Below are 27,453 nucleotides of genomic sequence, written 5' to 3' on the forward strand. Positions count from 1 at the left end.
CATTGCATACCCTCCCAATTTGCAATGATCAAAGGAAATATATTGGGACGTTATTAAAAAATTTTGCAGAAAACTTCAACGTGCATACAACTCAAACGAAATATATATGATACAAACTCAACCAAAGTGCGATATCTGAAGAAAATATTAACCCGAGGATGAGTGAGTTTTAAAGGGTGGTGAGAGGTGTAAACTAATTTTATTAATATTAGGCCCTAAATAACCTCATTTCAACGAAAAAGTTTCCATCTATTTTTATTAGATGGAAAGTAAAACTGTCACATTTTGGGCATTAAAATATAGTCTATTCAATATCATATGTGCGCTTAATTTTGTCAAGATATCTTATATATTGATCGACATGTACGTTATAAAGCCAACCGGTAGTTTGAAATTCTTATATTAATTACATATGTATATTAGAGCGGGTCGATCTTTTTCTATAAAATGACGAAAGCGGGAAATTATCTACGAATCATTCTGAACAACTTTGCTTAACAAACTACAGGTCGAAAACTGGTTTATGTTATTGTCTTCTCTGTTTTGGTTATTGTCTTCTCTGTTTCTTTTTGAGAGTCGCTCAAAAGCGCACTCTCAGTGTATAGTTTAGAGAGTCTGTCTGTGGCTCGTTTTGTCTTAACACCAGATTCCACTGCAGGGTCTTCGATCTCCCCTACCATGACTATTACGGCCTTATATAGCTGGACGGATCTCACGTCTTAACAAGCTATCATCTTTATTTGGCCCTGGTACCATCAGGCATCCGTAAATGACGGGGGCGGATCTGGATTGCTTAACAGAACGTCCAGCGCCACATTCGTCAGTGCGGCTGGCACCCATTTCCATTGGGCTCTGGAGATTTTTCCTTCGGGATCTTCCTCATCCAGCACAGCAATGATAATGCGGGTTCTTGTTGGCAGTTGCAGCTCTACCTTACTCAGCAGTTATGCAGCACGTCGCTTCTCACCATATGTCAACTTCGCTGGGTCTTCTATCCTAAAACCGGCCATTATTTAGCTGACGCACTAGGAGCAGTAGCACTTTTGCTACTGGCTGCCGCCGGTGCTGTTACTTTCTTGAAGGCAGCCTTAGCTTCTGCCCCTTTGCTACTGCTTGCCTTATCGCCAAAACCAAGCTTCAGTTCTGTCCTCACGCTGTCTGCTGTCGAGGTCATAACGAACGCTGTTCTTTCCTAGAAGCCGGACTCCTTCGACTTTGTATTTTTAATTTTTTTGATTCGGCTCATATACATATATTAGGGAAAAGTATTGTATATCCGCTTGCACATAGCCCGAAAGCTACGCAGGTAAGGCTATCTTATTACGGAGGGCGCCAGGTATCCGCAAGCTTCGTTCGAGAATGAGCTATTTAAGGACCGCCAGCCAGGTTCATCATCGGCATGGGTCGCATGATACCTTCATACCCCCAACCATAGTAAGACTGGCTATCTGAATGCTGTGCTATCGAGAAGCAACGAACATCGAGATAGGAAGTCTGACCTAAGCCAGATACCTCACTTCTACCGCTGGAGCGTACTGTTGCCAGCCCGCCCCTGCTTACATCGTTAAATTGTGGTATCTATTACCAGTCGACACCCCAATCTAAGAGCTCGTAATTTTTCAGAATAGTCCTATAATAGAAACTTAACAACAGTGAAAATAGAGAAAATCGGAGAACTATGTTAACATAAAATATATCCCTCATACAAAAAAGCATATAATCAGTTTTAAATGCATTTTCATAGGCATGTTTTAAGTTGATCCCGCATTCAAAAAATATTATACATTTTATGAATTATAAATTTCACCTAAAAATTCGAAGAGACCAGAAAAAAGTCGTCCGTCATTTCTGAATAGCTGGTTGTATGGGAGATATATCTATATATGTATGTTATAGGTGTGGGATTTTCTTTATTTTGCTTGTCGTTGATAAGTAGTATATGGCAGCTAGGGGAAGTCTCTTTGAATTTGAATAATATACATATGTATGTACATCAGAGACTTACCTATATTTTGTAGTCCGTCTTACCGAATGTGTGACGCCGTGACATGCAAGTTTTATTCCAATATCTCCTTTTGTACTTTGTTTACAAACTGTAACACCATATTTCGACCTTATCACAAGGTTTCGGCTATTGAGTTGAATATCTCACGAATCTTCTAAATTTAGCAAGACACTACAAAGAGAAAAAATATTTAAGCTAACAAATAAATTAAAAGCAATGCATGTGAATTCACCTGACAAGAGACTTCCTAAATCATTTGTCCACGAGATTGAATTATGTACTCATTTTTATTAAACGAACCACATTATAATATATATTGTTAAATAATTAAATTATCATCGGGTAGAGTTCTCAATGCTTTATTGGGATTTCAACGATTGTGAACGGTTGGCTTAACACCAAACCAGAGACGAGTACAATCAGCACCAAGTTACAATCAGAGAAGAGAGTCGTACACACATGTCCTCCGACATTTATAGGAGTTCAACGGAATTTAAAATACCGTAACTTTAAATATGCGTAAACAAAGATAATTATAACAAGTAAGGAAGGGCTAAGTTCGGATGTAACCGAACATTTTATACTCTCGCAAAGTCAAATAGTATACTCGTTTGAGATTTCTTTGTGGATTGGCTGATATTTTCGGTAGAAGGTCAACTATAGGCACTGGGGTCCACATATTTAGTACTTAGGGGCTTAAACAGTTTTGGTTCGATTTAGACAATTTTTGGCCACAAGGTGGCATACTTTAATCGCATTATTCACGCAAAGTTTTATCCCGATACAGTCATTGTTGCCTGATTTGCATAGTGGAAAGTGAAATAATCAGATGGAATTTAAAATGGTGTTATATGGAAAGTAGGCGCGGTTGTAGTCCGATTTCGCCCATTTTTGCACTGTGACATAGAAACATGAAAAGAACGTTATGCACCGAATTTGGTTGAAATCGGTTAAGCAGATCTCAAGATATGGGTTTTCACCTAAAAGTGGGCTGTGCCACGCCCACTGTCTAATTTTGAACGCGGTTCCTATAAAGTCATCTCATACCATCCCAGAGATAAAATTTAATGACTCTGGCGTGTTTAGTGCTTGATTTATCGCGCTTTTAGTAGTTTTTAACAGTACCGTTATATGGGGAGTGGGCGGAGTTGCCACCCGATTTCAACTTTTTTTCACACCGTCAATAGAAGTGCTAAAAATATTTGCTTCCAGTGAATTTTGTTATTATAGCATTAGCGGTTTAGGAGATATGCACATTAAACCTATTAGAGGCGGGACCACGCCCACTTTTTTAAAAAAAATTTTAACTGCAGATGCCCCTTCCTAATGTGATCCTGTGTACCAAATAACAGTCTTGTATCTTATTGCGGAGCTTAGTTATGGCAAGTTATTTGTTTTTGATTAATGGCGTTTTGTGGGCGTGGCAGTGGTCCGATTACGCCCATCTGCAATACCAACCGTCTCACGGTACCATGAAACATGTCTACCAAGTTTCATAAAGATATCTTAATTTTTACTCAAGTTAGAGCTTGCACGGACGGACGGACAGACGGACAGACGGACGGACGGACAGACAGTCACCCGGATTTCAACTCGTCTCTTCATCCTGATCATTTATATATACATAACCCTATATCTAACTCGATTAGTTTTAGGTGATACAAACAACCGTTAGGTGAACAAAACTATTATACTCTGTAGCAACAGGTTGCGAGAGTATAAAAAGAAATGAATAATAAAAGAGAGATGACAAATATAAAGCTTAGATAAGACAGTATTGCCAGAGCAGACTTGACATTTTAAGAAAATAATCGTAAGCTAATGTAAATAATTCTAAACATCCTGCCCGGTCGAGTCGGCAGTTATGGATTAAACTCTTGACTGTTTGCCTGGAATCGCTGATCATGCCCTAGTTCGGCCTGGCGGATGTGTTCCCCGACACGGAGGATTTGGTTCTTGTCTAGAAACGGATTTAAAGGTATTAGCCGACTGGAAGATGACAAACCTGAACTAGATATCAATTGGTGAATTTAATCTGCGAAATGTTCCTCTTGCTCTAAACGGATTATAGTGTATAATGCGTCGTCCAACTAATGAGCAACGATCACCGGTTGACGAAAGTGTCGACGCCTTCTTAACCACCGCAAGATAATGGCTAATGTACCCAACAATCGAGTGATACTACTGAACCGTTCAGTTAACAAAATAGCGTGTCCGTTTGGACGACGAGTATATAACGGATGTGAAATGAGTACAATAAATTTAGTTGTATTTCGGTTTTCGGCGAGTAAGACATTTGACTCATCCTTGCTGAGGGGAACATCACTACTGTCCCAATACATCATCTCTGCCTCCTTAGGTCCATGCCACCAAAGGGGATGTACTAATAGCTCGGCGGGTGTGATGCCTCTACTGGCACAATCAGCTGGGTTCTGTGCCGAACGAATGTGATGCCATCGGGCGGGGTATGTCAGCTCCTGTATTCTACGAACCTGATTTGATATGAATGGTTTAAGTGTTGCTGGATCCTTCCTCAGCCAACATAATACTGAGTCCGACCACAGATAGTAGGGAACGTCAACTAAGCCCAAAGAATCTCGCACGTTCTGGAATGTCTCGGCAAGAAGCAGCGCTGCCGCGAGTTCCAGGCGTGGAATGATAACAGTTTTAAGTGGTGCCACCTTGGTACATTCCGTTCGAAGTGTGAAACGCATCGAATCGTTTGTGTTCGACGTCTTCGCGTAAATAACTGCTGCATAAGCATGTGAGCTAGCATCGCAAAACCCGTGAAATGATGTCTGAACGCGTGGAATTATTCGCATCCACCGTTCTATGCGAATCTGATTGAGCTCTGGAAGCTGTGACCGATACTTCAGCCATTCGCGGTAAAGATCATCAGATAATGGTGAGTCCCAGGATAGACCCGCAGACCATATTCGCTGTATGAATATTTTCCCTGTTACGATAACAGATCCAGTAGGATCGAAGGGTCGTGCCATCACGCTAAGTACACGGCGCTTCGTTGGAATTTCTACTCTTTGACATAGACCGACGCGAAAGAATAACTGATTCTCCAGTGCGTCCCATCTAAAGCCCAAAACGGAAGCCTCAGTCTATGAAATTGCCGTAATACCAGTGCGTAAGAGTCACCTAGTTCTGTTGCCTGTCGTCGCAAAGGTAAGTGTACGATATAACGGCAGTCTAAGGTACGGCTATGAGTGGTCTCGAAGATCTGCGCACATTCTTTCTCTGGCAGATCGTCAACCATTGCTATTTCCTCCATTTGCCAAAAGTTGGACACCAGTTTCTCCAACCGGCGGTCCTCGTGCGGTCGTGTAGTTGGACTTGCTTCGGCATAGGATTGTGTTATGCTTACGTCCACAATTTCGACAGCTACTAGATGGACACTGTCGATAAGAATGACCCGTACGTAAGCAGTTGTAACACATCTGCAGTTTCTTAAGGGCTTCAAATCGTTGCTCGATACTAAGAGCCAATAATATAGGACACCTGGCGATTCGATGCGCTAACCCGCAATGAGCACACAGAGCTGCCTCCGTGGAGCTGCCTCCCGTTGCTGACGGGAAACCATTAATGAGACCGGTGGTTCAGCAACAAGGCTATGAGAACGTCTGTCCAGAAATTTCAATAGGTCTTCTAACTGTGGAATTTCTGTATTGGAGCACCTCATACACCAATCTCTCTTAGTTATCGATGGAAGCTTTGGCACCACTATTGGTACAGCTAACGCGTCCCACTGAGATATGGGGATATCTATCAAACGCAATGCACGCAGCAACTCATGAACCGTGCCCACAATAGCCAATAACGATTGTGATGACTCATGGGTAGCTGTTTTAAGGTTAATAAAACGGGATACGTGTATTTCCGCTAGCTGCTTTTTATTGTCATAGCGGTCCTTGTAAGCTTTCTACACCTCTTGATAGCCACCCGAGTATATTCCACTAATTAAAGGAACAGTAGCCGCATTGACTGCCTGACGAAGTTTTCCCAATTTGAACGCTTCTGGGTATGCCGAATTATGTACCAGTGTTTCAAAGGCATCTTTGAACGCTAACCATTTATAATGTAAATAATCCTAAACACATATTATACAAATATTTATATACATACATAATTTTATCCAAATAAACCTTGTTGAATTTCCTACATACTGACTAGTCTCCTTTCTAGGCGCTTAAAACCGATAAATGCGCCCATTATTTCCATTAAATGGAAAATATTTAAAACAAGACGACTTGTATATCAAAGTGCGACAATACAATGTTTTTTTCAATAAATATTAAACGATGTGAATTTTTTAATGTCCAAAACAGCTGTTTTATAAATCTCTAATGGCAGTGGGGACAGTTTCGATTAGTGAATAGATTAAATATAATCTAATCATGAGAAGTAAAGCATGGTTGTTGCCCAAAATCCAATGTCGTGTACAAAATTTTGCGGAAATTTGTCAAGTAGTTCCTTATGTATAGGACTCCACCTAACGGTTGGCGGTTCCACGCCCATAGTCTAATTTTGAAGCCGGTTCCCATGAAGCCCTTTTGTACTATCTCGGATATAATACACTTGTGCCAACGCTTTTTCCAATCCTTGAAGCACTTCCGAAATGCGCTTTTCGTTCTGGCCATCAGCTCTTTCTTCGATTCTGACTTGATCTCATCAATTGTGGCAAAACGCTTTTCTTTCATTGGTTTTTTCAGTTTTGGGAATAGGAAAAATTCGCAGGGAGCCAAATCTGGTGAATACGGTGGTGGAGCCATGATTACGGTCATGTTTTTGAATAAAAAATTACGAATAAGCATTGATCTGTGAGCTGGTGCATTATCGTGATACAGAATCCACGATTTGTTTTTTCACAATTCCGATCGTTTGAGCCATATTGCCTCACGGAAACGTTGTATAACTTTCTTGTAGTATTCCTTATTAACTGTACGACCTTTTTGGCAGGAACTCATGATGTACCACACCATTGTAATCACAGAAAACAGTGAACAAAACATTCACAATTAGTCGAACTTGGCGTGCCTTTTTGTCTTGGCTCATTTGGCAGCTTCCATTGGGATGACTGGGCTGGTTTCGACGTCATTACAATATAGCACACGAAAACGTGCCTAGCCTATTCTGTTGTCAAAAACAAACTACTAATCGAAATTGGCTCCTGGCAAGAAACATGTCTACCAAGTTTCATAAAGATATCTCAATTTTTACTCAAGTTACAGCTTGCACGGACGGACAGACGGACCGTTAGGTGACCAAACTATTATACTCTGTAGCAACAGGTTGCGAGAGTATAATAATTAAATCGTTAGGTGTCTAATTGTTATCTCAATGCAAAATTATATTCATATAGTATCGAGGCAAATACTAAAAATAAAATAAAAAACCATTATTTTGATATCGCAAGTAAATACGAACCGAGGTAAAACGAAAATAATAACTAAACAAAGTTCTCTTATTTATCAAATATATATTTTTTTAGCTTCCATTATTTTATACGCTTTAACTCTGTTGTTGTTGTTGTAACGGTTACCTAGTCCCCGTTTGGGTTATAAATTCCAGATTCGTTGTCGTCGAGGTCATCTAACGGGAAGCCGAGGAAACGAGCTGTTTCGACGGGGTCGGACCATAGGGAGAAGGGTGTTAGATGGGTGGGGTTTGTTGGGTATGCAAAGAGGTGGTTAGTGTCAGGCGGCGACTTATTGCGCGCAGGACATGTGTTTAGTATGTCGGGGTTTCTACGAAAACACCCCAGTAGAAACTGCTTGGAGAGGAGTTCGTTGTGTTCCTTAACCGGAAGCATATGGGCCACACTATGTAGGTGTTCGATTAGAGACATCAAGAGGCATCCCGTGATAGTTCGGAGTGCAGTGTTCTGACAAGGTAACGCCTAAAATTTTAGGATTATTTACTGTCGGAATTTTTGTGCCATCGACTGAAATATTCAGGTCCAGTCTGTACTCCTTCGTCCAATTTGTGAAGATGGTCGCTGTGGATTTAGTGGAAGAGAGTGTTAGGCTCCTTGCAGAGAAGAAGCGAGAAATATCGGAGAGGTAGCTGTTTACTTTTGAACACATGCCATCGATTCCATTTCCCGACGTCAATATCGTACAGTCATCAGCGTACGAGGTCACTGAAATTCCCGCTGGTGGCTGGGGGAGTTTCGAAATATAAAAATTAAACAATAGTGGGGAGAGGACACCGCCCTGCGGAACCCCCTGTTTAATTTTCCTAAATTTGGAGTTTTGACCTAGAAACAGTACGGATGAATGCCGACCGCTCAGGTAGTTCATAGTCCACCGCTTCAGCCCTGGAGGGAGCGTTGATTGTTCTAGGTCCTCAAGTAGCGTTGTGTGATTGACTGTGTCAAAAGCTTTTGACAAGTCCAACGCTACAAGGATCGTCCTCTCGCAGGGTGGCTTCTGGTTCAGGCTATGAATTATATGGGAGTTTATGACGCTAAGTGCTGTGGCGGTACTGTGCACTTTACGGAAGCCATGCTGATAATCTGCTAGGCTCAGGTGGTGAGTGAATGACGGGAGTAACAAGGCCTCAAGTCTCTTCACTACTGGGGAAAGGAGAGTTATCGGGCGATAAGACTCCCCTTTGTTGGCGGGTTTCCCAGGTTTCAGTAGTGGGACCACTCTTCCGACTTTCCACACATCGGGTATTTGAAGAGTGGATATCGACAGGTTGAGGACCTTGGTGAGATAATTCACTACCGTTGGGCCTAGGTGTTTTAGCATCAGCATGCTTATTCCGTCAGGGCCAATGGATTTAGAAGATTTCGCCTTTTTGATGACACTCTGAACCTCCCCTCGGTGAAAGTAAGTGGTGCGCAGTCTTTTGACATTTTGCGCAGCCGTCGGGTAACACGTCGTTTGGCCTTGTCAGTCGAAGGGTGCAGTGTAAATTGTCGGCTGAAATAGCTCGCGCACTTCTTCGGGTCCGAGGAGGCATGACCATCGAATTAAAATTCAACCCGATCGTCATGTCTTCTCGGATTTGACAGGGCCTTGACAGTAGTCCAAAGCTTACTCACACCGGTGGAGAGGTTGCAGGACTTCAGGTGCTCTATCCATTTTGTCTGCTTATGATGATTTACCGTTTGCCGAATCTCCAAATTGAGATCCCTTATTCGGGGATCACAGGGATCGGCATGGCGTAAGGTGTCGCGCTCATTTGCTAATACAGCTGCTTCGGCTGGGAAATTAGGGCGGAGTTACGCGATTCTTCCAGCCGGTATGAAGCGAGCAGCGATCACCTTGCGGAATTGACGCTCGCCAACGATGACGTCCGTAGGAATGGATAGTGCGTTGAAGGTGTGCTCGGTAAATTCTGTGAAGCCGACCCAGTTAGCTTTGTTAAAGTTAACATAAGTGCGGTTGTCCACAGAAATAAAGTCAAGAGGTTTCTCGATCGAGATAATTATTAGCAGATGGTCTGATGCGAGAGGTAGCATAGGTCGCCAGGTTATACTATTTATCAGACCACCGCTAGCGATGGTAATATCTGGCGAGCTATTACAGGTGCCCATAATTCTGGTGGGGGCTTCGTCATTCATTGTGCAGAATGTCGAATCGTCTATCTGTTCCGCCAGCTCCATCCCCCTACGATCGTTTGACAGGCAGGAATGCCAAAGATCGTGATGCGCGTTAAAGTCGCCTAGCACCAAACGGTTTTCACCACGAAGTAGCGCATCTATGTTCGGGTGATATCCTGTTGGGCAACATGTAACTGGGGGGATGTATATGTTAAATATTTCGAGCTCGACATCGCCTGACCGGACAGCTATACCCTGACTTTCTAGGGTAGTGTCCCTACGGTCGATGTCAACATCGATAAGACGATACTGCACGGTGTTGTGCAATATGAAGGCTAGGCCTCCACCATTATCTCGCTCGCGATCCTTACGTAAAACGTTGAAACCTGCACAACTCAGAAGATCTGAGCGGCTGTTTAGCTTGGTTTCTTGGACCGCAGCTATCGTTACGCGCTCCCGGCTCATGAATGCAACTATATCCTCGATCTTACTCTGGAGTCCGTTGTAGTTGAATTGTAAGAGTCGCGTTTGTCGCGGGTGTCCAGTCGTGATCCTAGGGGTGAGTGGGGTGCGTGTAGGTGGTGGTTGTTGCAGCTGTGGTGTTGATCGGCGACGCCACTGTATGTGATTGCGGGGGTTGCCCTACAGCATGGGGCAACGTACGATGCACTCCACTCTCGTGTGGTGCGCAGACCAGAACACGACAGAAAGTGACACCAGCCAGTGCAAGAATTGCACTTGACTGATGTGACATTCCGGCGTATTGTGGTCTGACACACGGAACAGACTGTGCGAGGAATCAGGAGTTGCTGGGTGGTTCTCGCACGAGGATAGGAGATGGATGAAGGTTGGGGGGGAGGTTGGTCAGACTGGGAGTCATGCTGTCTGTGTGAGCTCCTTAGGGCCGTGGAGGTCCTATCTTGGCCACTCGACTGGAGTGGCAGTGCAGTGCGCGAACATGGTGCAGGTTGCACAGCCGTTGAGGCAGATGTCGCATTATTGCGTTGACAGCATGGGGCCACGTAACTTGTGGTCCACTCCCTATGTGTCTTAAGGCCTGAACAGGTTTTAAGATGGCTCCATCCATTGCATGTATTGCACCGAGGTGGAGTTTGGATGGAGCCTTTTAGCGCAAACGCAGCAATAAAATTCCTCGGGGCCCGGGTTGGACTCGATGCCAGCACGGGTCAGGAGGATACGGAGCAACCCTGCTGCTAGGCGTTGCTCCAATGACGACAAACTTAATCTAAAACTCATCGATCCAAACAGGGTTAGATCGCCGAAATAACAGCCCTTGGCCGGATAAAATCCGGGTCAATTCCGGTACCGCAGAACCATCTGTTGTGGGAATTGACGCTTTAACTCTCTCAATATAAAGTGAGATATTTAAAAAAAAAAAAATAATAATAATAATAACATACAGTGAGATATTTTAAAAAAATTCAATTTGTTATATATTTTAATACTCGTACATAGCAAAAATTATAAATGACCTCAAAAATTAAAGTACAGCTGCAGAAGCTACACGCACAAAACCTGTTGATACAAAGCAAATAGGGGCAAAGTTTTTTCAGGTGCAAAATTAATTTTAGAACGCGACCGTTTAATATGATACTTCGCTAGATTTTCTTCTTCACCGATTCAAAACAACTCTGAATGCCATTAGAAATAAAAATAGAAATCTCGAAAATTTTTGGACTCTTTGAGACGTGTCTGTTTATCACGCAATGGTATAAACTGAGATTTAACTGAAAATTTAAATCCTCGGCTTACTCCAAATACGAAAATTGTCGATTAACTGAAACTGTTAAAACCAATTGCACCTACCACACATTCGAGACTAGAGCTGCCACAAATACAAATTCGAGTGGTAAGTTCAGACATCCAAATCAAGATGCCCCCATCTGATACAGTTCACAACCAAGTGACGATAGTTTCAATTTGGCTTGGGAAGCTCTAAAATCATGATATGTAAATGAAAGAATATTGGTCGATAAATAAGTAGCAATACTAATGTACAATACTTACTAAAACTTCAAAAATACACTCTAGAAGATATTGTCCGCACAATGACCTACGGTTGAAAAAAAATCAAAAATTAACAAAAAAAGCTGAATTCAAATCGAAAAACTGATAGGCTATTGTATGTATCGGGGTATCTCAACATTCATAGAGGGGAAATTTAGAGCATTCTCGAATCGGGCTTAATGCAGAGCCTGCAACTTTTTTTTCTCTGAGAGGTGTTGGAAACAGTGGAATTAATACATTTTCGATAATTTAAAGATACAACTATTGAAGTTTCAGACACGTTAGCATCAAATTGTTAAATCTCTTTTCCTTTGCCTTTTCAAGTGTGCCAGAGTGAGGTAAGTGCAGTTTTGCTTCTGAAGCCTTGAAATTTCCATTAGTTAATGATCAGGATGACGACACAAATTGAGTTCCGAGTGACTGTCTGTCTATTCGTCTGTGCAAGCGATAACTTGACTATCGTGGTACACATGTTCCCAAGAAGTGTTGGTATTGCAAATGGGTGGAATCGGACCATTCCCATGCCCACAAATCGCCATTAATCGAAAACTTATAAAGAGACTAACTAAGCTCCAAAATAAGGTCCGAGGCTATTATGTATTCTGCACGAACTGCATTATGAGGGGCATCTATGGTTAAAAATGTTTAAAAAGTTGATATGGCCCTGCCTCCTGATAAGTTTAAAATATATTTATCTTAAATCATTCAAACTATAACAAGTAAGTAAAGGCTAAGTTCGTTGCATCCGATGATTTCTTTCTCTTACAACTTGCAAGAATTGATGCCGGGGAAATTCCTTCAGGTGTTAGCAAAATTTTATTTCAAACAAGTAAGGAAGGGCCAAGTTCGGATGTAACCGAACATTTTATACTCTCGCAAAGTCAAATGGTATACTCGTTTGAGATTTCTTTGTGGATTGACTGATATTTTCGGTAGAAGGTCAACTATAGGCACTGGGGTCCACATTTTTAGTACTTAGAGGCTTCAACAGTTTTGGTTCGATTTAGACAATTTTTGGCCACAAGGTGGCATACTTTAATCGCATTATTCACGCAAAGTTTTATCCCGATACAGTCATTGTTGCCTGATTTGCATAGTGGAAATTGAAAGAATCAGATGGAATTTAAAATGGTGTTATATGGGAATGGTGTTATGGGTACAGCGAACGGTTAAGGTCTCATGTAGCTGGCTGGCCCCTATCTACGCGAACTGTGTTAGATTGGGCCATGTCCCGAAGGCCTGGAGACAGGTTAAGGTTGCGTTCATTCCGAAGGCCGGTAAAAGCTCTCATGTCGGTGCAAAAGATTTCAGACCCATCAGCCTATCCTCGTTTTTGTTAAAAACGCTGGAGAGACTTATCGATCTGTACATCAGGTGCAGAATACCGAGGGGTAAACTGTTACGAGCGCAGCATGCCTATATCAAGGGCAGGTCGGTCGACACTGCTTTGCATGATGTAGTGTCATGGCTGGAGACAGCGCTATTGCAAAAGGAATATGCAGTGGGCACCTTTCTCGACATCGAGGGTGCCTTCAATAACGTTCGGCCAGAGGCAGTGGTTAAAGCCCTCGAAAAGTTTGAAGTGGAATCGAACCTCAAACACCTCATTTTCAGTCTTCTTTGCGACAGAACTGTCGTAGCGGAGTGGGGTAGTGCCAAGTCAACCAGAAAAGTACATAGGGGAACTCCGCAAGGAGGAGTACTCTCCCCTCTGCTCTGGATCTTGGTGGTAAACGACCTACTTATAGAACTCGAGGAGCAAGGCTGTCGAGTGATAGCCTGTGCTGATGATGTGGTTCTTATGGTTAAAGGTAAATTTCTGAATACCGTCAACCCAAGTAAAACCGAAATGGTTTTATTCACTAAGAGGTATAAGATCCCAAATGTGCCTCTCCCCTCCTTCGGGGGTTCACGTCTTCAACCTGTTGATAAGGTGAAATACCTAGGGCTCATCCTGGATAGAAAGCTTTCTTGGAGGCCGAACATCGAGGAGAGAGTCAAGAAGGCATCGGTCGCCTTATACTGCTGCAGGGGAGCTATAGGGAAAAGGTGGGGACTCTCACCAAAGGTGGTGTTCTGGCTCTACGAAACCGTAGTCAAGCCAATACTGTTTTATGGTGTGTTCGTCTGGAGGAAGGTGCTCAAAAAGACTACCCTGGCTAAAAAGCTTGAGCGAGTCCAAAGAGCGAGTCTCAACGCTATATTAAATATAGCACCCGTGGTAGGTGCATTGCTGCGAGGTGTGCTATTAGGCTCAGAGAAGCTGGGTTTGTGAAGAGGTCCGAACAAGGACACGCCGCAATTCTCTCCTCTTTCACCTGCATTCCTGAAAATTTGGATCACTGCGTCACAGCGGCCTTTCGAGGCGGCTTTTTCTCTGCTCATATCCCGACGAGGGAGATGTGGAGGAGAAGAAGCCGCTGGAGAAGAGGCGCGGTGAGTTTTTTTACGGATGGGTCGAAGCTAGGAAGGAAAGTTGGAGGGTTGGTTTTCTGTAAAGAGCTCTCCGTCAATCTTTGCTTCAGGCTACCGGACCCCTGTAGCGTTTTTCAGGCGGAAGTGGCCGCGATCAAGGTGGCGGTAGAAGTACTGTAACGTAGTGTACCTTCGTTTAGAGAGGTGAGCATTCACTCCGACAGCAGAGCGGCAATACAAGCCCTGAGTGCGCGAACCGTGCATTCAAAGCCAAGGAGTGTCTGTCCTCGCTAGAATTAGCATCAGGCTACTTCAATATCAGGCTCGTTTGGGTGCCTGGTCACAGCGGAATCGCTGGGAATTGCAAGGCCGATGAGCTGGCCAGGGGGGGTACCCTTGCCCCGCTCACATCGGAATGGGATCGAGTTGGTTCTCCACTAACGTCTTGCATTCTCGCTCTGGACCAATGGACCTCGCAGGAGCTCAGCAGACGCTGGTCGGCGACCAGCTCCTGCGCGACTGCGCGACCCTTCTGGCCGAGAGTGGATCGCAGGAGGTCGGGGGATCTTCTCGCCTTGAACAAAGTTCACCTCGCCGCCATGGTAGGAGTTCTCACTGAGCACTGTCCAATGGGAACTCTTGCGGTGCGGCTTAGAATACTACCCGATGGCAGTTGTCAAAGCTGTATGGAGGAGGGTGAAGTGGAAACATCCCGGCACTTTCTCCTCCATTGTCCGGCTTTTGCTAGGTTGAGATTGAAACATCTCGGCAATCATACTTTTGGCGGTCCAGAAGATCTGGCCGAAACAGATATTGGCCGTCTCAACAAGTTTGTCATAGGCACAAAGCGCTTTGTCGACATGTAAGGGTCTATGGATCCGGCTCATAGGAGTTTTGGGTACCACAACGGACTGGCGTTTAAGCTGTCCAAGTGTGATCCTTCTTAGGATCGACCCGCTAACCTAACCTATCCTAACCTATATGGGAAGTAGGCGTGATTGTAGTCCGATTTCGCCCATTGACATAGAAATATAAAAAGAACGTTATGCACCGAATTGGGTTGAAATCGGTTAAGCAGATCTTAAGATATGGGTTTTCACCTAAAAGTGGGCTGTGCCACGCCTACTGTCTAATTTTGAACCCGGTTCCTATAAAGTCATCTCATTCCATCCCAGAGATAAAATTTAATGTCTCTGGCGTGTTTAGTGCTTGATTTATCGCGCTTTTAGTAGTTTTTAACAGTACCGTTATATGGGGAGTGGGCGGAGTTGCCACCTGATTTCAACTATTTTCGTAGAAGTGCTAAAAACATTTGCTTCCAGTGAATTTTGTTATTATAGCATTAGCGGTTTAGGAGATATGCACATTAAACCTATTAGAGGCTGGACCATGCCTACTTTTTAAAAGAAAATTTTAACTGCAGTAACAGTCTTGTATCTTATTGCGGAGCTTAGTTATGGCAATTTATTTGTTTTTGATTAATGGCGTTTTGTGGGCGTGGCAGTGGTCTGATTACGCCCATCCGCAATACCAACCGTCTCACGGTACCATGTCTACCAAGTTTCATAAAGTTTCAATTTTTACTCAAGTTACAGCTTGCACGGACGGACAGATGGACGGACGGACAGACAGTCACCCGGATTTCAACTCGTCTCTTCATCCTGATCATTTATATATACATAACCCTATATCTAACTCGATTAGTTTTAGGTGATACAAACAACCGTTAGGTGAACAAAACTATTATACTCTGTAGCAACAGGTTGCGAGAGTATAAAAATGTTGTGAAAGTATTCAACGCTTGTTCGACGAAACTGATTGGCTTACCATCAAATTTTGTATCTTCTTAATTTTTATTATTGGCCATAGAGTCAAATAGTTTTATAACTATATTTTATTTCCCATCAGAGAAAATTATATCAAAATCATCTTCAAATAAGATTTGTGTATCTGACATAAGCTCAACCAAAAAGGCTAATTTTAATATATTGAATTGATTATATTAAGGATATGAGGTTTGGAACAATGTTTAAACCAATTCGATTCATATTCTTGTCTACTTAAATTTATTAAAATATCACACCAACCTAAACAGTTTAAAGACAGGTTGAAAATCATTGTGTTATATAAGGTAGATCTGAACTAATTTCACTAACTTTGGACATTGCTCAAGTCTATTCAAGAATATATTTTTAAGCAATTTTATAAATATGATATATAGCTAATACACTGACCGACATATTCAGCATAGCATTTGTTAGAATAACCAAAATCATTACATGTAGTATATGGGGATTTGGTTAATTCGTAGTCCAATATTATACGTTCAGTTAATTTTGTTAAGATTTCTTACATATTAACCGATATATTATATATGGTTTAAGACCAACCGGAAGTAAGAAATTCCTATATTAAATATATGAGAAGTAGGAGTATTATTGAACCGCTTTTATCTATTTTTGCTATTACCACTTCTTATTAATAAAGATTATCTCTGAGTTTCATTAAGGTACTACCACATATAACATCACCATTATATGCGGTATAATGTCAACCGGATGTTTTAAAATCCTGATATTAGTTATACTCATATAACTTTATATAAGAGTTTTCACCCGATTTTATCTATTTTATGCACAAAGATACATTGTTACCAGAAAAACACACTCTTTCAATTTCATTAACATAGCTCACATATTGACCGATATTTGCCGTATAAAATCAGCGGGATGTGCGCAAATATTTCCATTAGGTATATGTGGACTAAGGGAGTTATTGATCTTATATCCTATTCTATAATATAATATAAGTTTCTACTCTGGGGTCTCCATTTTTGATCTGGGGGCTAGAACTGTTGTAGTCCGATTTTAACAGTTTTTAGTCGTAATAAAAAAATCTCAAAGTAATATCCCATACTGAACTTTAAATCGAATTTTTAAATCGATCGAGAAGGTCCCGAGATATGGGTTTTCACCTAAAACGCCGTCTTTTATTTTCTCGGGTGTAAAATTTTATGTTTCTAACTATTTGTTGATTTATCGCGGTTTTAACTGAACCGTTATATGGGGAGTGGGCGGAGTTATAATCCGATTTCATGCAGTTTTACAGTGTCGGTAGGAGTGCTTAAGGGGTTTGTCTTGAGCCTTTGTGGTTATTGTATCTTAAGGAGATGTGTGCATGTGTATATTTTAAATCTAAGCACTGAATAGAACAACATTTTTTTAGCTTAAATATTTTTTATTTTTTGCAAAACTACTTCATAACATCTTTGATTCAAATTATTATTAATTGTTTATAAGCACATTACCAGTATATATTTTTATTACGTGGCTAAGGCTACTTTAATCTTAAACTATTAAATACAGTAAAATTGTGTTGATGAATAAAAACGAAAACGTTATTTCGGGTGTAAGTATCCAAGGGGTTAAATTTTGAATATTACTTCCAAATTTGAAAATGATTGATACCAATTTTCTTATTTTGTTATTAAGCACATATAAACATAAGATATAAGATGAGATTTTTTGTTTTAATAATTTTATATTCAAGTTTGTAACAAATGACTAATTTTCAAAGTTGTTAGTTGATAACATTTGAGATAATACATGGGCAGACACATTTAACAATAACACTTATAGTAATTAATTATAAACAATTTAAATTCAATTTAATTCAGTAGTAGAATGTACGAATTCTGACAATATCATTGGAAAACATATCAAGAGTGAAATTGAAATTACGCTGAATCATAATAGGTGAACCAGTTTTCAACCGAAGATTATCTGATGTCATTCCAGGTATATCCAGATAATTTACGTTTTCATTTTCATCAACGAATTCGGCAACATCTACATTTGGACGCAATGTATCTTGATTACTGAGCCAGCTATGATCCAAACAAATAATTTTTACTTTCAGGAATATAGTCACAATTAATCAATATTTTTCGTGAAAAGGAGTGCAGGAATTGTCTGGCAGTATAATGCATGTATGTTTGGTTGCAGTTCTATTCTACCATTACTAATATCTAGGAATTGAATTATTTCTGAGGGTGGATCAGTTTGTAATTGTTCGCATATATTTATAGTCAATGGAAATTCCTATGGTGAAGTGATGGATTACCATAAGAACGATTGGTTAAACATTCGTTAATCTCATCTAAGGATGACCGGGCTGTCGGCAATCACCAGACAGTGGTATGACAGTACCACCGAAAACATCGTTCTCGTTTATATAATTCATTGCTCTGTAATATTCAAGAATATTTGTGAGCCATTTTGCACTTATTTTAAATTATAACAGAACATTTTATCAACCCTGCAGCTTTTCTGCAATTTTTTTTTTTAGATGTTGCGTTGTTTGTTATTAATACCTGTGCGTCGTTCGCCCATAATTTAGCAAAGTAGTCGCAATGCCTTGGCGATGCAAATGTCAACGCGATTTTCTGTTGTGACATTGAAAATGTCTTATAATATGTTCGCACTGAATTGAAATCCTCTTAAAAACACAATTTGTGGATTGTGGAACCAAAGTCGTTCTGACCGACATTGTGTGTTCTCGATGAGTTTTCATTGACAGTTCACACATCTATTTGTTTACATTTGTTATGTACCCTACAAAAACAGTGACGGTCATCTGATGGGTAATATGACAGTCATAGCTGAAAAAATTTTGTCAGCGCGCAGAAAGTTTCTATCATTTTCTCAAGAGCCTTGTTTTCTTATTGTTTGTTTGTTTTGTTTTTTCTGAGTCATTGCTGACCATAAATCCGTCATAGCTGAAAATTATCAGTTATGACTGAATCGCTATCAGAAGTGAAAAATTCTTTTGCGCAGTAGATAATATAATTTTTATTTCTTTAAAAAATTTCAAACTTCAAACTAAAATATAAAAAGGAATGCAACAAAAAATATAATAAAATATGAAAATAGAAAAATAAATTTTCACTTGATGCCATCTCCTCCTCTCAATAGCTCTGCGTACGTCTTTCTCCAATCAGTGGATAGTTCTGAGTTTAAAAATGCAAATGTAAATTAACAGTACTGACATATCAAATTTGAGTGTATTGGTGAACCCATCAGCAGTTTCTTGTAGGGTACGTTTAGGCCAATTATGGAATGTAAGCAAATTGTCAACTGACATTTAGGGCTGGCAAAATATGTCTTCTAATAATATCGATTAAACTAGAGCAGGCACCGATTATAATGAGTGGAATGTAAGTTTTCAAGGGGTTTTCAGCGAAAACTGTGTTTTCGTTTGACAGATTTTGTATGGATGAAAATACAAGTTTTCGCGTGAAAACCTCTTTTGTCTATGAAAACACGAATTTTGTGTCGGTGCGAACATAGTATTACCGGTACCACATGGTGCGTCCTAACAAAAAACCGCCTTGTTCCGTAGTAACAAATAGTATAATCCATACATGTATGTATACGAAAATTTCTATACTGTAGGTACTGTAATAAGCTATGTGTTGTTGTTATTATTATTTCTTTTTTTGAAGTATATATTTGAATATTTATGAATTGTATTGACTTTTAACATAAAGAAATAAAAAGTATTTTATGTACGTCTCCTGTTTCTAAGCTACCCCCCCACCAATTTTCAGCCAATTGGGTTCAGCCGTTTTTGGAAATGGAATAACACAAATGAATTTCACAGACTATAGAACCAAAAAAATAGGAGCAGAATTTGTCTTAAAATATATAATTTCAAAGCTGTCATAACTTTTGCTCTAGCAACCTTGCTTATATAATATGTTTATTATAAATCCATATTGAAGACATAATTGTAACAGATTGCTTTTTATAAAATTGTGGTTTATGTATATTTTTTTTATTTCCAGGAATCATGTTCTCGACGCATTACCTTATATTGGGAGTTCTGCATCATATCAACTCATGCGAGACCAACTTCTTACAAATAGTGTATCTAAAAACTTGGCACTCAACTGGATTAAGTCTCTATCATTTATTCGACGTCCCGATGAAGATACTGTTGAAACATTTTACACCATTCTTGAATTTTCACGTGTCAAGGATGAACCCGAATACACATTATGTACAACCGCTGTTATACGTAGCTTTTGTCTATATAATTCTAATTGCAAAAAAAATATGCGAGTTAAATTGATCACAAATTCACTTGAGACAGAATTTGTGAAAATTTTTAATTCATTTCGTGGTGAAAGGCGTTTATATGAACGACTGATTGTTATAATGAAAGGTCTTGGAAATATCGGCGTTTTATCAGAACAATTTATTGCCCAAATGCAGAAAATAATATTGGATGAGAATGTGTTGTTGAACCTTCGCTTAGAATCAGTTTATATATTTAGACGGACGGACTGTGTTTTACATCGCTCATTACTTTTGAATATCTACACAAACTTTAACATTCATTCAGAAGTACGAATTGCAGCTTATTTGCAAGTTATGATTTGTCCTGACTACTTCTCAATCAAGAAAATAAAAAACACTTTAAAAACTGAAGAAATTAATCAAGTTGGTTCATTTGTATGGTCGCATCTGAGGAATCTAGCGAAGTCATCATCACCCTTATATATTACAGTCCAGACTTTGTTGCTTGATGATGATATTTCTAATAAATACGAATTAGATATTCGAAAATTTTCCCGTAACTATCAACAAAACTTGTTTTTCGACGAGTTTAATTTCGGTGAGTTTGCAACACTAAGGATCATAGCGTTTTCTTTTCTCCAAAAACACGTTGCAATGATAAATACTTGTAGTAGGATTAGCATAATAACTGATCAGAACAATGTACTCTTAAAGCAAAATATAATATGTATACACTTTTTCTAGAAAAGCAACCCCTATGTAATTTATATTTTTTAACAAATTTATATTTGTTTCATTTATAGGTAGCACTGTAGATATGAATGTAATCTTTGGCACAGAGTCATACCTACCACGCATGTTGATGTTTAATTTTACTTCTAACCTTTTCGGTCATTCGATAAATTTTTTGGAGCTTACAACAAGGGCCGAAGGTTTTGACGAATTAATAAGCTCAATCATAATTTCTGAAAAATGGTTCAATGAGGAAAGCATATTAAAGGAAAACGGGTTAAAACATGTGTTGGATATATTCCGAAAATGGTTTGAAAGTTTAAAGAAAGATAATTCTGGTAAGTTTTCATAATTCATACTTCTTAAGTGAGTACTAAAAACTATTGAATATAAAATATATTCCAGATACAACAACACATAACTCAGTCAATGGTAATCTTCCTTTATTTAATCAAAGCTCTAAAAATGAAAGATTGCTTAAGAGTTCGTCTCTTAGAGATGAGTTCTGTGAAACTAAGTGTCTCCTGAAACGATCAATCTCAATTAAAGATGTAAATAATTACAGAAAAGATTTACAAAAAGTTATTAAAAACATAGGATATAAACTCAAATACGACTATAACAACCCTAAAGCATATTTTGGATTGCGCATTTTTGGAAATGACTTACATTATTATTCTTTAAATGGGATACACGATTTCGCAAAGCTGGCCAAAGAATTTAATATTTTAGAAAAGATTTCGGAAATACTTTCTGGCCAAGAAATTACTTATTCAAAAACAAACATATTTCTTGAAGCTTCTTATATTGCGCCTCTATTGATTGGTTTACCGTTATCAATAGATTTATTTGGCGCTTCTTCCATAGACCTTCGTTTATCGGGGAATATAAATCATATGAATCCAACTGCTTCAGAATGGAACTTCGCTATAAAAGGCAAATTGAAGCCAACAATATTAGTTAATTTTGTAGGAACAATGAAATCGGATATGTTTTCTGCGCAATCGGGTATTAAGGTGAAAAGTACAGTCTATTCAAACACGGAGGCTGAAGCAGATCTTATTGTTGATGGTAAAAACTTAGTTTCATTCTCGTTTAGCTTACCACAAAATACCAGTGAAGTTTTAAGTGTTCAATCTGAGTTAATCAAAATGACAAAAAGCAAAGATGAACCGCAGACTGGTGTTCAGCCACGTATATTCAATACTACTTGCACATGGTCTTCATTGGAAACAACATTTGGTTTAAAAATGTGTATTGACTACAGCGTTCCAAATATCAATACTTCTAAACAAACTCTCTATCCTGGACTTATTCTAAGCGGACCTCTGAACTTCAGCATTGTGTTATCGAAATCTGACCCGAAAGCAAAAAAATGGACTTTTGAATTTACATCGAACAAACAGGATAATAACTCAAAATGGGCATTTATATTTCATACTCCTGGATCCTTACATGAACGTTCGATCTCAGCTAATATTAACACGTTCCCAGAAAGCTTTAATTCATCAATTTTTTTTACACATGGACTCAATAAAGCAGCAGTCATATGTCAATATATAGGAGGTACGAATTACAAACGATTCGAATTTTTATTACAAATGAATAACGTCAGTAGTCTTGATTTAAATATGGAACTTAAACGCTTGCAAGAACGAAATGTGTGGATTTACAAACCGAAAATGTTATTGGCCGTAAATGGCGTCAATATAACAGGAGCTCTGGGAACAATGCGTGTTAATGAAAAAAATGGCATAACTCAAAGCGACATAGACTTTTCTTTTGAGACTCGTAAATTGCAAATGCTCATGCGTGGTGTTATGATGCAGAGTGAAGTTACAAAATCAGGAAATATCACCGTAAACTATAGGGTAATACAATTTTTTACAAACATTTCCATATACTCTTTAATTGCAGTAACTCGTTAACCCATACATTTATCAGATTTTCTAATTATTCTCTACTTTCCTTATTCTAAATTATACAATAATTCGATCACTTCTATCAGAAGTTAACGACAAATATTATATGTATAAGATATAAAACCTTAGATAAAACAGATTTTATTTTTAGTGATCGTACGTAAATTTGATTTTGTAATTATATATCATTATAAGAATAACAAGTAATGAAGAGCTAAGTTATCGCTTGCACGAGCGAAAAGTCACCCTTAGCAGTCAATTCGTTGCATTGTCCTAATAATTTTGATTTAATAACTCTATGTATTTATCTACGTCTACCTCGATTAGTTTTAGATGTTACATACAACACCGTTAGGGGAGCAAAACTGTTATACTTTGTGCAAAATGTTGCGAAAGACAGTGCCCAGAAGTACGAATCGTTGAAGACAAAGTAAGCTCACCGAAAACCCCAGGCAAATCTTACTAGTCATGATATAAAATAGTGTTGCTACTAATCGTCATCAGTTATTACTATTCACTATCTACATACATCACTATTTGCCACCTGTTCGAGTCCAATGCTACGAGCGAGGAAATGATGGCAATTCCAATTCAACTACACTAGTATAGCATTCATGCGTGTAGCAACTTCTACTAAATTTGCCTTCTTCTGTATCTTCAAATTCTTTGACGATCCTTTATAGATTTTTAAAATATAAATAAATAAGAGATAAGCAGAGTCGATTTTGCCATTTCCGTCTGTCTGCATATATGCGAACTAGTCCCTCAAGAATCTGCTCGTTTGTTGGAACTACCAATATCGTAACACTATAACGTATAGCTGTCATACAAACTGAACTATCAGTTCCATATCATCGACTAAATTTGTTTTTCGAAATTCGCCAGTTCACAAGAATGAAAGAAATTAAAAATTAAACTAATTTTACCTAAACTTTATACACGAAATTTACCATATGAAATATTTAAAATCAGTAAAAAATGTATTAATTGCTGCTTTTCACACCTACTATCCTTGTTACCTAACTACAGACGTTTATTAGTGTACAGATGCCGCAACACATCATGTACACTGTCTTATTTCAGTATTTAGTTTTATTCTCAAAAACGGCTGTTTCTGTAAATTTAAAATATTATACAAAAGTTTAATTTATGAAATTATATGTGCTAACATAACTAGAATTTCAGTTCACGGGGTGGCGAGATAAGTTGACATCCGGGTGACTCTCTGTCCGTCCGTGTGTCCATACAAGCGACAAATTGAGTAAAAATTGAGATACCTTGATGAAACTTTCAATATATGTTCTTTGGAACCCAAGAGCGGTCAGTTTTGCAGATGGGTGTATTCGGACTACTGCCACGCCAACAAAACGCCATCAAACGAAAACCTTTAAAGTGCATAACTAAGCTCCACAATAAGATGCAAGGCTGTTATTTAGTATAAAGAATTCCTTCAAAGAGAGGCATCTACGGTTGAAAAAAATGTTTACAAGTGGGTTTGGCTGGGCCTCCTAATGGTTAAATGTACGTATCCTTCAAACCGCTGAGGATAACTCAACCAAGCGTGCTGAGAAGAAGTCCTTTTAGGACTTCTTTATACGCTATGAAACTGGGTAAAATCAGGAAACCACGCCCACTTCCCATATAACAGTTATGTTGAAAACCACTGAATGTGCGATAACTCACTAAATAAATGAGCCACAAGCATTAAATTTCACATCCAAGACGGTAGGGATGGGCTTAATAGGAGCAGGTGTACCAAAAATGTATAAAATTGAGTCAATACTTCCCTCAGCCCTATATACCTAATATGTTATTTAGTATGTTTTCGAACTTCCGGTTGACTTCATACCGCATCTTTCGGTCAATATGTAAAAATCTTACATAAGTTCAGAAAGAATCTTTTTCTAATAACAGTGTATTCTCTTGCCTAAAATGAATGAAATTAAGGCAAAACGTCCCTAGTCCCCATATGGATTTTCAAACACCCGCTTGATTTTATACCTTATATATTGGTCAATCTATAAGGATTATTAATGAAATTCAGAGAACCTCAATTTCTGGTAATGATATGTCGTAATAGCAAAACTGGAAAAAATCGGTCAAAATATTCCCTTGCCCCCATATACAAGTACATTGTATAAGAAAATGTACAAGAATTATATAAGTATTTCAAACTTCCGGTTAGCTTTATACCATATATATCGGTCAATATATAAGATATCTTAACAAAATTAAGTGAAACTATAATATTGGATATACTATATTTTGATGCCGACAATATGGTGTTACCACAACTCCCATATCGTACATATTATATAATGATTTTCATTAGTAAAGAATAAAATTTCCCATCCTTTTGTTAATGACGAGAGGAGTTGAATTCCCAGTAACTGTTGGTCCATCCATGATAATTTACCTACAAACCTGTAATTTTGTACAGCAAATCGCAGTAGTGAGGTGTCATTTGTAGTCTGGAAGTTTTTAAAATTGAGCATAAAAGTTATCTGAATTGGGTTTTGTTAAAAATATAAAAATGGAAAAGGAAAGAAAGATTTGGGACTTCCGGTTGAATTTATACCGCATATTTTGCTTAATATGTGAGTTATCTAAGTCAACTTCAGAGAAAATCTCTTTCTTATAACATTTACCTAAAATGCCTCAAAATAAATGAATGTCAAGTTTTTTTTATTATTTACTTCTTCGCAAAATTCTTTCAAAAAATTATTGATGCTAAAATAAGCCACAATACCTTATTTGAATTTTTGAATAATTAAAGGTCTACTTTTCCAAGCACAATATTATTCCTATTTTCAAGGTAAAGGAATTAATTTTTCTTAAAGTATTGTAATTTTGAATTCCTCTATATACTACTGTGATCAAAAAGTAAGTCGGAGTGATTATCGAGGTGTGATGCACAGTGAATTCCTTTCGCTAGGCCAAACTGTCAGCAAAGGATATTATTTGAGCGTTATGCGTCATTTTTGTCAAGCTATTCGTCTGACAACCGGAATTATGGACGAACAAGTATTGGTTATTTTGACACAAATGAGGAGATAAAGAAAATCGAAGAATGTCTTAAGAGCTATACCAAAAAAATAATATTCCGACTATTTCGAGTGCTGGAAAAAGTGTTGGCAAAAGTGTGTTTTATCGGACGGGAATACTTGGAAGGGGATGAAATTGATTTGGAAGAATTAATAAAGAATTTACATTTTATAAAGATAGTAAAAAAATTCTCCTTTTAAATCGGTTGAATATTCACCCTTTTTGGTTTGTACCTATGAGACTTTTGGCAGATCAGTCACTGTGCTGTAGGATACTTTACTTCTTAAAGCTCAAGCTTTTATTTCTACTCTAAATAAGATCTTTTCTAGAATTTTTAAATTTACACTATCGCTATCGATCCTATCACTAACACGGCTATCACTGCAATGTGAAGAAAAATACTGGGAAATAAAACTGGGATCACAATTAGAATTTGCATCTACTGTCACAAATTTTCACAAATTTAGATGCACTTAGATAAATAGTCTGTTTTTCGACTCATATATGCAGTAAATTAATTTTTTTTTTCATATTAGTTATTATTTTTTTACTCATCTTTTTCCCAAATTAATATTGAATACGCAAATATTTTTTAAATATTTATTATTACAAATTGATCAGATTGATTTCTTATTAATTTGTGCGAATGTCTGACAAACTTTATACTAAGGTACACTTGTTGTACAGAAAAAAAGAAATCGGCTGCACTTACCGAATACTTGAAAGAAGTATTAAATTTTCTAATGAAAAATTATAGAAATATAACAACCAAAAGATATGGTACTACGATCGATGCAGTTTTTAGTATTGTATATACATTGAAAACTTATAAAAGGATATTTTGTGAATTGTCATCATTTCTTTGATTAATTATTAAGTTAAAATTAAATACGCAATTTTAACAATGCACTATTCGAAGAAACCGAATTATATATGGTATAAAGTCAACCAGAAGTTTCAAACCCTTATATTGAGTTATTAAGGGGTTAGGGGCAGTTTCGGCCCTATTCAATCCATTTCTGGCACGCCGCAATTATTACCAGAAAAATATGCTCTATAAGCTCTATATTAACAGGAAAAGGCTCTCTCGGAATTTAAATAATATATGCAGATTCACAGATATTTTTGGTAAAAGTCAGCCACTGGCAATGAGGTCCACATAATGGGTATCTGGGCTTGAACAGTTATGGTCCAATTTGATCCAATTTTCGACTTGAGATATGTCTATTATCTACGGAGTGGCACAGTGCCCACTTTTTTTAAATTTTCCAAACCACAGACACCTCTACCTATTACGATTCATTGTACTAAATACCATTATTATATCATATTGTGGAACTTTGTTATTGCACTTAATAAGTTTTCGATTAGTGGAATTTTGTGAGCGCGACATTCTTCTGATTACGCCCATCTGCAACACCAACATCCTTTTTGTGCCAAGAAACATGTGTACGAAGTGTTATAACGAAAACTCAATTTTTACTAAAAGTATTGCTTACCATGACAGACGGGCGGACGGAGAGACAGTCACTCGGTATTCTACTCAAAATATAATATAATATAACTCCGTATGTTAGCGGGGTTAAACATATTATACTCTCCGTTGCAGCATGTTGCAAGAATATAAATATTGAGGTTATAAATATATTCGTTCAGTTTGTCTAG

General features: G+C 38.5%; 1 protein-coding gene across 2 annotated transcripts in view; it reads left to right on the forward strand.

Moving 5' to 3' along the window:
- Positions 1-27,453, forward strand: part of Apoltp (Apolipoprotein lipid transfer particle) — a 327,278-nt gene that overhangs the window by 99,575 nt on the left and 200,250 nt on the right. For both annotated transcript variants that reach the window (XM_070106619.1, XM_070106620.1), the window contains 3 exons: positions 19,855-20,687; positions 20,893-21,159; positions 21,227-22,692. In XM_070106619.1, the coding sequence (XP_069962720.1) occupies positions 19,855-20,687; positions 20,893-21,159; positions 21,227-22,692 (2,566 nt within the window). The remainder of the gene's footprint in view (positions 1-19,854; positions 20,688-20,892; positions 21,160-21,226; positions 22,693-27,453) is intronic.

Source organism: Bactrocera oleae, chromosome 3 (genome assembly GCF_042242935.1).
Source record: "Bactrocera oleae isolate idBacOlea1 chromosome 3, idBacOlea1, whole genome shotgun sequence".
Classification (NCBI taxonomy): domain Eukaryota; kingdom Metazoa; phylum Arthropoda; class Insecta; order Diptera; family Tephritidae; genus Bactrocera; species Bactrocera oleae.